Genomic DNA, 13,048 nt, shown 5'->3' with positions numbered 1-13,048 from the left:
TCTCTGTGACCCCGGTGTTACCAGAGTAAAAATTTACAGCGAGGAACCCCCAGACCTTGTTTCTTCCCTTTGTCTAAATGAGATCTTTAAATCCTAACCCAGGTTTATGTTCCCTTATAGGGAATGAAGCTGTAGGGAGAGATAGAAGACGAAGGGACAGAGAAATGTCCTTATATATGGCAGCCAGCACGTACTGCTGATTTTTATCTTTCTAATTTGACAGTTTTTGTCTTACTGATGAATGTAGAATGCACTGGATCATTGAACTGCTAGTCTTAGAGCAGCATTTGGATTATCTCTTCTAGTGTTAGTTACAAATAGTGGAAAGCCTCTCAGCCTTAAATACAAAGGCACTTGAAATGGAAGTGTCTAAAGATAAAATTTACATTCCATGTGTGGTTTGTTCAGGGCCTGACCTCTCACTTCTTTTTCCTCCCTCTTGGTCCTGCTTTTTTGCTTTCCTCATTATCTCCTGTTTGCAGGGCAGGTCCCTCCCTTCCTTCTTCAATCATGTTTGGGGAAGATCCAGGTTCCACAGGGTCAGCCACACAAAGGCTGTGCCTCCCCATGTGAATAGCATCAACCTAAATCAGACCCTCTGAATAGGAGCCCCATAGCATATTCGCTATAGGCGTTGGCCAGAACACTTCCTGACGCATACTGCTGGAGGAGGTTGTGCCTCTGCGAGTTCCCCGTTTCTAGTTGGGTGTTGTCTTAGTCAGGGCTACTGTTGCTGCAGTGAACCGCAGTGACCACAGCTACTTCCCTGGCTGCACTCTTTTCAGACATTGCTAATGGACCTGGGCTTCATGGATAAGCACGCAACAGTAATCCTACCGTCTGGGAATTATTTGGTTCTAGTACACAAGTCGCATCTCTTTTTGTTAACCTCCTTGTAGTACAAATCTGGTCACTCCATTCTTTGTGTAGTGCTCTTTTCACTGCTGTGACTGCTTCTTTTAGTCTATAACAAGAAGTAAAAATATCAAAAGAACAGGTATTTTGCCAAGTAGTGATTGTTGGCTGCTAGAGATGTATCTCTGTTGAATAAAGTGGAAAACTTGAGTCTAGAACCAGTTTCTCTCCATTTTACAAGTCTGTAAGATGATGTACAGCGAAAACATTGATGGCATCATTAACCAGTCCTATGCTGTGTCTGTAAGAGGCCAGAATAAAGGCCATCCAACTTGAAACTGTACCTAGGAGATTTGGAGGTATTAAATGATCCCATTTAGAGCCAGACATTTGTGTTGAATGTTTGAATGTAGACTAGACTCTAACTGTGACATGTAGAATTTTTATCTAAGATACATGCATAATTACAGACTTGGACTTTGAAAGGCCTTTGGTACTCTCCGCTGCTCCTGTCACACACACCATGGTTTCCTCTGCTGGTTCTCTTGTATACACCATGCCGTCCACTGCTGAGCAGTCTTGTGCTACCGTAACCGCTGTGGCTCAAGCCTCCTGGATGGCAGTAATTGCCACTTTACCTGTTTCAGAAAAGTGGAGAGACTGTCCAGGGCCTGGAGAGATGGCTCAGTGGCTAAGAGTACTGGCTGCTCTTTCAGAGGCCCTGGTTCTATTCCCAGCCACCCTATGGTGGTGCACAACTATCTGTCACTCTAGTTTTAGGGGATCTGATACCCTCTCTGATGTCTCACTACCATATGTACATGGAGCACAGACCTACGTGCAAAGCAAAATACCCATACACGTAAAATAAGCATTCAAAAATATGGAGAGAGAGAGAGAGAGAGAGAGAGAGAGAGAGAGAGAGAGAGAGAGAGAGAGAGAGAGAGAGAACACTGAGTCTTAAAACAAGTACCATGAGAAACTGGACAGATAATAGTTGGTAGTAAGAAATGCAATTTTTGGCAGTAAGAAAGTCAATTACACTTTTGGTTCGGTTGTCTGGTGTTAATGGCTCGTTATTGATAGTTCCCATCATTAATGGGAAATAGAAACATAATGTTTTTATGCTTAAAATTTACAAACAAATGTAGAGGCTGATTTTATCATCTTTAAAGTTACTGAACATTTCTGAACTGAATTTGGAACTGGAGTATTGCTCCTGACACAGATGAACAACTATGTAATTATACATTAATTAATGAAAGCAACAAAGAGCAATCTGAGTGCTTTTTAGCACTTTTTCACATGTATAACAATAAATGCATAAATAGTAATTAAGTTACTAGTTCTGGTGTGAGCAAACACATAAAGTGAATCTCACAAAGTGTTTTTAATTAAAAATGGGATAATTTAAAGATGTATATTAGATTTGGGGGAAAAGCATTAATAATACTTGGTAAAATAAATGAACACATGTATTTTGGATTTTTACTGTTGGTTAAAAGTAGACAACAAGATGCAGAGTAATAAGCCTGGATTCAGGTAATGTTTTTAATAAAAGTTCCTTGAGGGGGGTATTAATAAACATATTTGACTGCAAACAGCACATAACATGTATATTAGTTTTATTTTTAATTAGATTTAGACAGAATTCATTATTTTTAATGGCTTTTCATTAGTGAATGGAAACCATTATTTGAATCTGTTGTGGAAAATAATTTCAAAATGCATATTTATTTTCTGAAAAATACCATGTATGTATTTAAGGAAACCATGTTTGGAATAGGGATTGTGTGACTTGTATGTGCTGTAAGTAAACCTTCTGGCTGTGTCTCCGATCCTGTTAAGAGAGAACTATATTGAAGTGGGGTGCTTGGTGTAAAGCTCGGAAAAGTCCATTTGTCTTACCTGGACTTTCTTTTTTTTTTTTTTTTTTTTTTTTTGGTTTTTCGAGACAGGGTTTCTCTGTGTAGCTTTGCGCCTTTCCTGGGACTCACTTGGTAGCCCAAGCTGGCCTCGAACTCACAGAGATCCGCCTGGCTCTGCCTCCCGAGTGCTGGGATTAAAGGCGTGCGCCACCACCGCCCGGCTTTTTTTTTTTTTTTTTTTTTTTTTTTGGTTTTTCTTACCTGGACTTTCAAGTGCTGATTCTGATTATGGCTCATGCTGACCGTGGACAAAAATTACGAGACTATATTCTCTCTCTGTCTCTGTCTCTGTCTCTGTCTCTGTCTCTGTCTCTGTCTCTCTCTCTCTCTCTCTCTCTCTCTGTGTGTGTGTGTGTGTGTTTTATTTGCATTTTTTTTGAATAATGGAATAACTGGTATTGATACCTGTGGACCAGGTCTTTGAAGATATGTCTGCCCAAAAAGGAAACCCTGAATGTCAAACAGGCTGTGAGACACCCGCCTGGATTTGCTGGACTTGCAGCTATTTCTTTGTGGGGAATTCTGTCTGCTTTTAGCAGACGTGTGGAATGAACCTCAGTAGTGTGATTTATTTTCCATACTGATGGAATCCATCTTCCCGATGCTAGCGTCCTGAACTGTTGTGTCTCACAATGGGGAGACCACGGTGGCTTGTTAACAGCACACGGAGGAGGAGTATGTTGTTTTAAGGCATGGATGGTCCATAAATTAAGCTAATAATGTTATTTCTTAACTACAGTTTTTAAAGGTGAATTTCTCCTACTTTATATGTCATAAGGCTTTTTTTTAGATGACTTTAAATAATGAAACATCAGCCTCAAGCTTGCTGGGCTTCTCCTTTAGCCCAGCCTTTGTTTCCTGGGTCTTTGCTCAGTGTAATTCTGGTCATCATAAATGATGAGCCAACCATTATCACCTGCTAGGCCATGGGCAGGTCCCAAATGTGCTCAGTAACACTGAAAATTGAATGTGTTAACAATGCTCGCAGTTTTTTCTGGCTCTTGTGCAAATTTAAAAATATTTCCTCTTTGTATTGGCAGGTATCCACAAAAGAATGACTTTTTGGTGGGGTATGGGGGTACATATCTGTGATTGTAGTCCATGGGTAGCTGAAGTTGGAGGGAAGTAATTTAGAGGCCAGCTAGCCAGACTCTGTCTCAAAACACAAAGAAATTTAAAAAAAAAAAGCAGCAAGCCATATTGATGTGAAGAAGACCTCTCTTCTTTTGTGGTCTGTTATGGGGTTTTAGTCTGTCATGATTTGTTGTCGTGTGTGTGTGTGTGTGTGTGTGTGTGTGTGTGTGTGTGTGTGTGTGTTGTGTGCGCATACATTTTGTTTTATTTCTTGACTTTGATTGTTAGGTGTGCTGATCAAGCATTAAAGTGGAACATCTCTCATCTTGGGTTTTGCCCGATGCATTCTTCCTGGTTGGATCAAATGGTAATGGAGTGTTTGAAAACCCACTACAGAGGTGGTGGGCCTCCCTGTGGAAGCCAGTCAGGATGTCGCCAGTGTAACCATGTCATGTGACAGGTGATCTTCACTTGGCTGTGGTGGTGTTTGCCAGGCTTCTCCGTTGTGAAGTTACCTTTTAACATCACCTCCTCCCTCTCCTCCTTTGTTTTAGGGGCAGGTGGTGGTGAGACATTGTCATATAACTCAAGCTGGCCTAGGATTTAAATTCTCGGGTTTCTTCAAATGACTTCAGACCTCTGATCTCCTTCCCTCACCTACGGAGTGCACAGATACTGGCATGTGCCCCACACTCACTTTCATGCAGTGACGGAGAGCCAGCCCGGTGCTTGGTGCATATTAAGCACTCTGCCAGCTGAGCCACATCTCCAACCTTATTTTTGTCTTCAAGCATGTGATCAAACCAGCTGCAGCTAGCATTAGGCTCCATGTCCCATAGAAATCAAATGTACTTAAAAACAAGAGCAGCAGCAAACAAAAACCTCCCTGTCAAGTGAGGACCTGAGGCAGATGACCTTGGCCTAGTAAATGTGTGCTTGAAGAAGTGACGTCAGTCAGCTGTCACCTCCTGTGGCTGGCCTCTGTGCTTCTTTCCCCTGTTCTAAGGCCTGTTTCTTGAGCATGTTTTGTAGCCCAGCAGCAGAACCAGTAGTGGTAGCGCCCACCCCTTACAAGCTTCCACAGTCTGCTATTGCTCTAGAACTTGGCAGGGGTAGCTCATAGAGTTCGCCTGACTACCGTTTGATATGAGCAGCTCATCACATAGATGAGGCTGCTAAGCCACAGCAGCTTATGCTGAACCCCAAGGAAACTGGGGTTCACTGTGCCCAGCACTGAACAAGTTCATGTTTAAATAGACCACTAGAAATCAGCTTCCTCCTCCTCCTCAACTGTCTTAGAATAGAGAAGTCTATTATAATATGCAAAACTAATATGCAAAACAGTGAGAGGTTCAGTGGCAACTAACCATGCTCCTAACGGGCATCAAAAGCGCAGGTCCTGTTAACGCCGTGACTTTAAAAATCACAGTCATCAGGCTTGGCTGGTTCAGTTTGCTCATCATTTGCGCACAGCACATCTTACCTTGTCACAGTTCAGACTAATTCGATGTATTAATGAAGCTAAGGAGTATTTACCTGTGAAATTGGCATCCTGACCCTGGAGACCCAGGAAGTGAGGAAGATTTATTAAACAGTCTGCAGATAGATGTGCAAAATTAAAGTGAAATCATGGCCAAGAATGTGCAGAGTGTCATTAGAAGATACTTTATCACTCTTTTGTTTCTTTTTCAAATTCATTTACATCTCAAAGTATGCTTTAGGACTTCTTGTACTAAGGAGCCCATGCCAGGTGTTAGATGAGGAGGCACAAGAGAGACACAAAGAGGGAACATCCTTTTAGGTGGAGGGCACTGTTTCAGTTAGGTTTTCTGTTGCTGTGATAAAACAGCAGGAACATGGAATGAAAGGGTTGATTTCAGCTTGTAGACTGTAGTCTGTCATCCAGGAAGACAGAGCTGGAATTGAAGGTAGGGATCTGGAGGCTATGGAGGGATGCTGCTCACTAGCTTGCTCCTCATGGCTTGTTTAGTCGTCCTTTTTTATAACACTCAGGACCACCTGCCCAGGGATGGCGCTACCCTCAAGGGGCTGGACCCTTACATGTCGATCATTAATCAAGAAAATGCTCTACAGACTTGCCCACAAGCAGATCTTATGTGAAGGCATTTTCTCAATTGAGAATCTCTTTAGAGTCTTTAATAATGTCGGCTACACAGCAGGACTCTGAACTAGTGCCAGTCCCACCTAAGGAGTCTAGATCCCTGCCCTCTCAAGGTGCTCCATGAAGGAGACAGGAAGTGGGGAGATGGTGTGCCACCAGGAAATGAGTCTAACAGGCTGAAGTCACCTGCCTAAGACAGACACACTGTGTTTTCTTATACTTTTAGTTGAGATTTGCAAAGTCCCAGGAATAGTTTTGGATGTAGAGCATCTAGAGGAACAGTAGCCTTGGTTAGTATGGGACCTGACAGTTGTCATATGTCCTGCCTATGACCCTTCTCCTGTAGGACTTTGCTATCTGGAAGGGCCCGTTATTTGGAGGTGGGGAGACGACACAGGTACCCTGCCTATGTGATCTGACACTACTCATTGGTGTAGATACTCAAGGTATCTATAAGAACGTTGTCTTATAGATGTGCTCACTAGTGGGGAGGACAGATATTTAGGAGCAAGTAGTAAGTCAGCAGTAGTGATGGTGAGGCACAAAGGAAAATAAGAAGATTGCCCATAGGAGAAGGCCATTTTTATGAAGACGACGCTTTCAGCCAGTGGCTTCAGATGCACTCATTGCACTCATTACAAAGAAAAGATGTTTGTCCTAGGCTGAATGGGGAACTAACTGTTAGATTCTCTTGGTTTGTAAAGGTTGGCAGGGTGTCTCCACTTGGTCTCATTTGTGTAAGAGTTTTCACAGACAAGTTACTTTGGGTGTGGAAGAGTCAGCTGTGGCCTCCTACCCAAGCCCAGCTTTCCCCATGGGAGAATATGAGCCTGTTAGGAAGTTGTGCTATCAGAGGGGTAAGCTGTTTGGAATGGACCGAGCTACTGAAATGCAAATACCCTGCCCATTCTGGGAGTCTTTAAGAGAGAAACAGCCTGCAAATGAGTTTCCCTCATTTTAGCTGGGTAACTTCACACCTGGAGAGGAAGCTGGCTTGCTGGTGGGTTGCTGTTGCTCTGTTTTTCTCAGAAAGCTAGGGGTTAGATAACTAGTCTGTATTACATGTCATTTTGGTTTTTTCTTTTTTTCTTTTTCTTTTTTTTTACTTTGAAGCATTTGTTCAAAATTCTAAAAACCAAAACCGCTCAACATGGTGAGACTGTGCAACTGTGAATGATTAATGATACGAAGTTTTAGAAAGTGTCTAACAGTAGAAAGATGCAGACAGCATGGAATGGCAACAGTGTTTCCAAGTGGAAATAGGTAATCAATACCTGCAAGCTTGGAAAAAGTGTTCTATTTCCTCCACTAATGACATGGGGGTTTGCAAAGCAAGGGTGTCTGGAGCATGAAGCTCCAAAGAAGAATTAATTTGAAAGCTGAAGTGGAAGATCAGTTTCAATTAAAATTGCACTTGAATGTGTATTGGATGGAGGTGCGGAAGCAGGCACGCAATCAGCTAGAACCCTCAGATCGGAATGAACGAATCCCACCAGTATGAGCACTAATGATTTTTTTTATAATCTCCTAAATTATATTTCACCCTTCTAATGTGGATAGTAAACACTCTGCTGACCTTAGTATTTTTATTATCATCATAATAATTGTTATTAGTGTAATAGTGGTGGTGTAGTAGGATAGTTGTTAAGTCTCTGTTTCCACAATGATATCTTGCTTTCATTATTCCTGGGTGTTGTATATTTAGCATTATTTTCCTAATGCATTGGTCATTACTTTATTCCAATAAAAGGTCTCTGTGCATTTTATTTGTTGATGCCCATGTTTTGAACATACTGAACCTGAATACACATTTCCATTTAGTGTATCAGCAATTGCTTCACTCAGTTTTTTTCAATTTTTTTTCAGGTTTGGGGTGTGTGTGTGTGTGTGTGTGTGTTCTGAAAAAAAAATTGTGACGGTGGAAAGAGGCTAATTGGAGTCATTTGTTCTGTCCCCGCCCCCTGGACTCCTCAGCTGTGTTGAGGATGAAAATCAAGTTTGGCTAAAATGTTTGCAGAAATATACTGCTTCTCTTTGTGACTCACGTTAGCCTTGGGGAACTTCAACAAGAGGTGCAGTGTTCTGTGTGAAAAGCCCTCGACACTGCCCTGCTCCACTGCAGTCTCGCCCTAAAGAAAATAGCAATGTTGACTTTTTCTAGAAAGTACTAAACACTAGCAAATGACTCAACAGTGCCCCAGGCTTACTACACCTTTTCCAATGTGTGAATGAGTTCTGATAGTCCTTTTTTTTTCTCTTACTGTTAGGGATGGCGTTTGGGAAAACGGCTCAGCATTGTAGCCAAGCTGAAGTATTTCCCGAGAGTGAGAATGTGAATCATTGTAAGGACTTACTAATTGTTCTCGCAGCTATGGCAGATCCACTTCTGTGACAGAGAAGGTGTCTGTGGTTGTCCCTTCCTTTCCTGGAGCTCTTGTTTGTGCCACCTTTTGGCTGCGTGAGGCATAAAGGACTATGGACTGAAGGCCTGGGGTAGGGCTGACACACACTGGGGCTCTTGCTAAGTAGCAGAGAGACTGTTCGTCTTCCTGAATCCTTCTCACATCAGGTAGTTAATGCCTAGTCCACCTTCCCATCCAACTTTTTCTATGCCATAGTTAAATAGCTGAAAGCTAAAAATGCAAAAGTATATATGTGTGTGCACATGCGCATGTGTGTGTTCTGTTGCGTGTGTGTGTGTACATGTGTATGTGTGCATGTCCATGAGTGTTGTGGAACAGAATAATTGTTTAACTATGTAAAGATGTGTTGCATTTGTTTGTGTTGCAGAATAATTGTTTAACTATGTAAAGATGTGTTGCTGTTTTATCTTGCCTGCCTAAGGCACCTGATTGGTCTAATAAAAAGCTGAATGACCGGTAACTAGGCAGGAGAGAGATAGGCAGTGTTGGTAGACAGAGAGAAAAAGGGAGCTGGCTAGCCAGCTGTGGGCCGGCCAGCCAGCTGTCAGCCAGACAGACACAGAGGAAGAAGCAGGATGGATGATACATAGATTTCTGTAAAACTGTAGGAGAGGGACCTTGGTGGGTTGGAGCCAAGGTGCCCCATGTTGAGTAAGAGACAGAGACACACCATGCAGACAGTGTTCATGTGGAGAGTTTTATTAGTGGTGAGGGAGAGGGAAAGGGAGCCCAGAGCGAGTAAGAGAGAGAAGGTAGGCGGGGCCCACCTTTTGTGAGGGCACTTTGTGCATGCACAGAGGGAGCATGCAGCAATGAGTGCATGATGTTGTCAGTATACACATCGGGCCAAGTTATTGCCTGTGTATTGGCCAGGTCCCCAAAGGGCGGGTCTGAATGCTAACATGGATGAGGGGAGCGAGCCCCAGGGCAGTACATAGATTAATAGAAATGGATTGATTTAAGTTTAAAAAAAAATACTAGCTAGAAACAAGCCTAAGCTAAGGCCAAGCATTCATAATTAATAATAAGTCTCTATGTCATGATTTGAGGGCTGGTGGTCCAAAAAAGACAGCTACACGTGAGTGAGTGAATGTGTGTGTGTGTGTGTGTGTGTGTGTGTGTGTATTTACTGTACCGAGATGCCTGTGGCTTATTTTCTGAACTTGTTAGACTTCCTATTGGCCTGAAGTTAGAAGGGCTCCCTCTTCATCTTCTCAACAGACATTGTATCTTTCTTGCTTTGCTATATCAACAAGATTAAAAGTGAGGCACAGCAGTAGAAAGCTCTGAGAGCATGTTCTCAACTGAACAGCCGTCGTTCACCTAGTGTTTCGTTCCCAGACTGGGCAGAGCAGCAAATACAGTGTGTTTCCTGGCCCTCTGCCTTAGTGGGACCCATCTGAGGTCTGTTGTATGATGGTTCTCCTTTATTAATGACACACATTTTCTTAGAAGTCTGTTACTCCGATGAGTGCTGAGTCTCAACAGTGATCTCCTTCCTTCTATGACTTATGAGACAGAGGCTTGGGAAGGAGATGCAGGCAAAACCTGTGGACAGCTGAGAGTCCTTCCTTGGTCAGTGAAGGCCTCCTCCGTCACTGATAATAATGCTCATCCTGTCTTGATTTGTGTTTAGTCTTGAGTTTGTTTGTTTGTTTTCTTTTTTTCTGTTTATAGGCTATTATGAACTAAGAGGAAAGTCATACTTGGGATATTATTCACAGTACTAAAACATGCTTAATTAATTAATCCACTTTTTATGAATGAACACTCTGCTTATTTTTAGGAAACTTATTTAGTTTTTAAAAAATGTGAACAACCCTTATGACCCTTCTACATAGCTTCCTGGGTTGGACTAAAATGAAGCTTGTTATTTATTAAGTGGTGCAATATTATTTATTAAGCGGCACTGTTTACCATGCGAGAAAAGCACAAGGTACAACAAAACCTACTATAAGAGTTCCTTAAGGGAATAGAGAGGGGGTGTGCATAGGCCTATGGAATGACCGTGCAGGAGGAGAGGGAAAGAATAAGTGGAACCCACTTTTATAGTCATCCCCGCCCCCCCCCTCCCCCACACATGCGCATATGGGCTTATAGCTATGATCACACAGTGCATGGATTACATAGGACCTAAGGCCCTGGGATGACTAAGCACCTTGCCTGGCTACTGGACAGTACATGTGTGGTCATGTAGTGGGAGGGTAGCAGGGGGAATGGCTAGGAATTCTAACAAAGCCAGCAAGAGTTTACTTGTAAATAAAAAGACCAAAACCATCTCAAGCTCTCTGAGATCAGTACTGGGCTGTTCTGTGAATGGGGCATGTGAAAAGTATACTTTGGAATATGTAGCAATCAGCTCAAGAGAGAAAAGGAGGGAGAGAGGGAGGGAGGGAGGGAGGGAGTGCGTGCGTGCGTGCGTGTGTGCGTGCGTGTGTGTAGGGCAGAGAGAGGTCATATCAGGGTGTGTGTGCGTATGTGTGTGCTCGTATGCAGGGCAGAGATACACATATTCTAGTGTTTCCCATCTTAGGTTTTGAGACAGAATTTTTTTTTTTGTTTGTTTCACCTTGAGCTCAGTCTTTAGCTAGACTGACTGGACATTGAGCCCACCTGTCTTCTAGTGTAAGGTTGCAAACCTGGACCTCCATGCCTGGTTTTACATGGATGTTGGGGATCTGAACTCAGGTCCTCGTGCTTGCTCACAAGAACTTTACCCCCTGAGCCCCTCCTCGGCCCCCTTGGCTCCATGTCTTACTTGTTTAAGCCAGAGTTTTGGGCCCTGAGGACTGAAGTGTTGCTTTTCTCAACAGGTGCCTATGGTCCTGAGCACTGGGTCACATCCAGTGTCAGCTGTGGAGGCAGCCATCAGTCTCCTATAGACATTTTAGACCACCATGCACGTGTTGGCGAAGAATACCAGGAGCTTCAACTTGATGGATTTGACAATGAGTCCTCTAACAAAACCTGGATGAAAAACACAGGGAAAACAGGTAGACTCTTTATTTATCTATTTACCACCAACAAAAAACTGTGTTGGGGTGTCTTTGGTGTATGACTTTATTCTAGCTTGTTTCTTAAATAGTGTCCACTGCTTTAGGGAACCTGAAGCTTCCTTGGTTTGACAACCAACTAATGTGTGACTTCAAGCAAATATCTGACTAATCTGTGCCTCAGATTTTTACAAATATATAAAATATGTACCATAAAATTATACCAGTCTTAGAGGGTTGCAGTTGTCTAGTGAATTCGTGTGTTAGGTTCATGGAATGGACTTGAGGAAGATACTCTTTAAGTCTAAACACCTGATGTTGCAGGCACTAACTACTGAGGGCTTCATTTAAATTTAAGTTTTAATTGAAAATTATATAAAAGCTGGGCATGGTGACATTCACCTTAACCCCAGCACGAGGGAGGCAGAGGCAGGCCAGTCTTTGAGTTTGAGACCGGTTTGAGGTTGACAGAGTGAGTTCTAGAACAGCCAGGGATACACAGTAAGATCCCATCTCAGGGGAAAAAAAATAGAAATAAAAAACAGACATTAAATGAGGTGAAACTGATCCCTCCACTGTAGTGAACAGGTCTTGAAGCTCAGCAGCCACATAGAGTCAGTGGCTACCATACTGAGTGCCACAGATACGAAAATCCTGGGAGAATGCACTGTGCCAAGTGAACCAATGGAAATATGTCCTGTCTTCCTTGACAACGTGCTTTGTTCAGAACTGTTCAGCTGTCAGAGTGGCATGAACTGCCTCAGCCCTCTCTGTCACAGACCTGCTGTTTGAACCTCCTGCACACACTTGTCATCTGGGGGTCAGTGAATGGAATAAGTCTCCAGGTTAATTACTCCAGTAAAACTAAGGGTTTCTAGATTGTTCGCAGAAGTCAGAGAATGTTATGCTGTGCCCTCATCTCTGACCTCACTGGAAGCACTGGGGTGTGTATGATGTCACTGCTTACTATAGCCAAGGATTAAGTTCATATCTAAAGAGATTTTTATCATCTTACTACTTAACTGCTTGTAACTTGAGTCCATTAAAATAAATGTCCTTACTCCCTCTCTCTCTTCCCCAGTCTCAGTGAATCCTTTGCAGCCAATCAAGTCACTCTTAGTAATGTGCGGACCCTGATGGCCTGAGGCTCTGTGTTGGGCTCCAATGAAATTCTCTGCCATGGCCCATGTGTGTCAGTGGACCTCAGCCTCGCATTTTTGTTAAACCTCCTTGGTTGCGTAGACAGCTTTAGGGATTTATTTCCTTTTGCAGAGTAGCATCTGTGTGAAGCCGCTTTTGGCTTTGACCTGGCCTGACTTGTTCACACACTGTTTGCCATATACCCCTTACAGTGGTTCTTTCCTGTAAGGCCCTGTGTGCAGATCATCTTCTGCTCTTTATTAGTTACTTTCCTGGACCATGATAAGACTATAAACAAGCCAGATGATAAAACAAAGAGCTTATTGGGGTTTTGGTTCCAGAAGGAGTTCATCATGGCATCAGACAGGCATGAACAGGAATCTGAGAGGCCACATCCTCATCCGCATGCGTGAAGCAGAGGGCAAAGTAGGAGTTAGGTGAAGCTGTGCCTTCTCACATCCGGCCCTCAGTGACATGTTTCCTCCAGTGAGGCTGCACCACCTCCCCAGACAG

The 13,048-nt window shown here is 43.0% G+C and overlaps 1 protein-coding gene across 2 annotated transcripts in view; it reads left to right on the top strand.

The window, feature by feature from the left end:
* Ptprg (protein tyrosine phosphatase receptor type G) overlaps positions 1-13,048 on the top strand; it is a 701,914-nt gene that overhangs the window by 395,553 nt on the left and 293,313 nt on the right. For both annotated transcript variants that reach the window (XM_059274234.1, XM_059274235.1), the window contains exon 3: positions 11,216-11,395. In XM_059274234.1, the coding sequence (XP_059130217.1) occupies positions 11,216-11,395 (180 nt within the window). The remainder of the gene's footprint in view (positions 1-11,215; positions 11,396-13,048) is intronic.

The sequence above is a fragment of the Peromyscus eremicus genome, chromosome 9, assembly GCF_949786415.1.
Source record: "Peromyscus eremicus chromosome 9, PerEre_H2_v1, whole genome shotgun sequence".
Classification (NCBI taxonomy): Eukaryota; Metazoa; Chordata; class Mammalia; order Rodentia; family Cricetidae; genus Peromyscus; species Peromyscus eremicus.
This window is presented reverse-complemented; position numbering and strand designations above follow the sequence as displayed.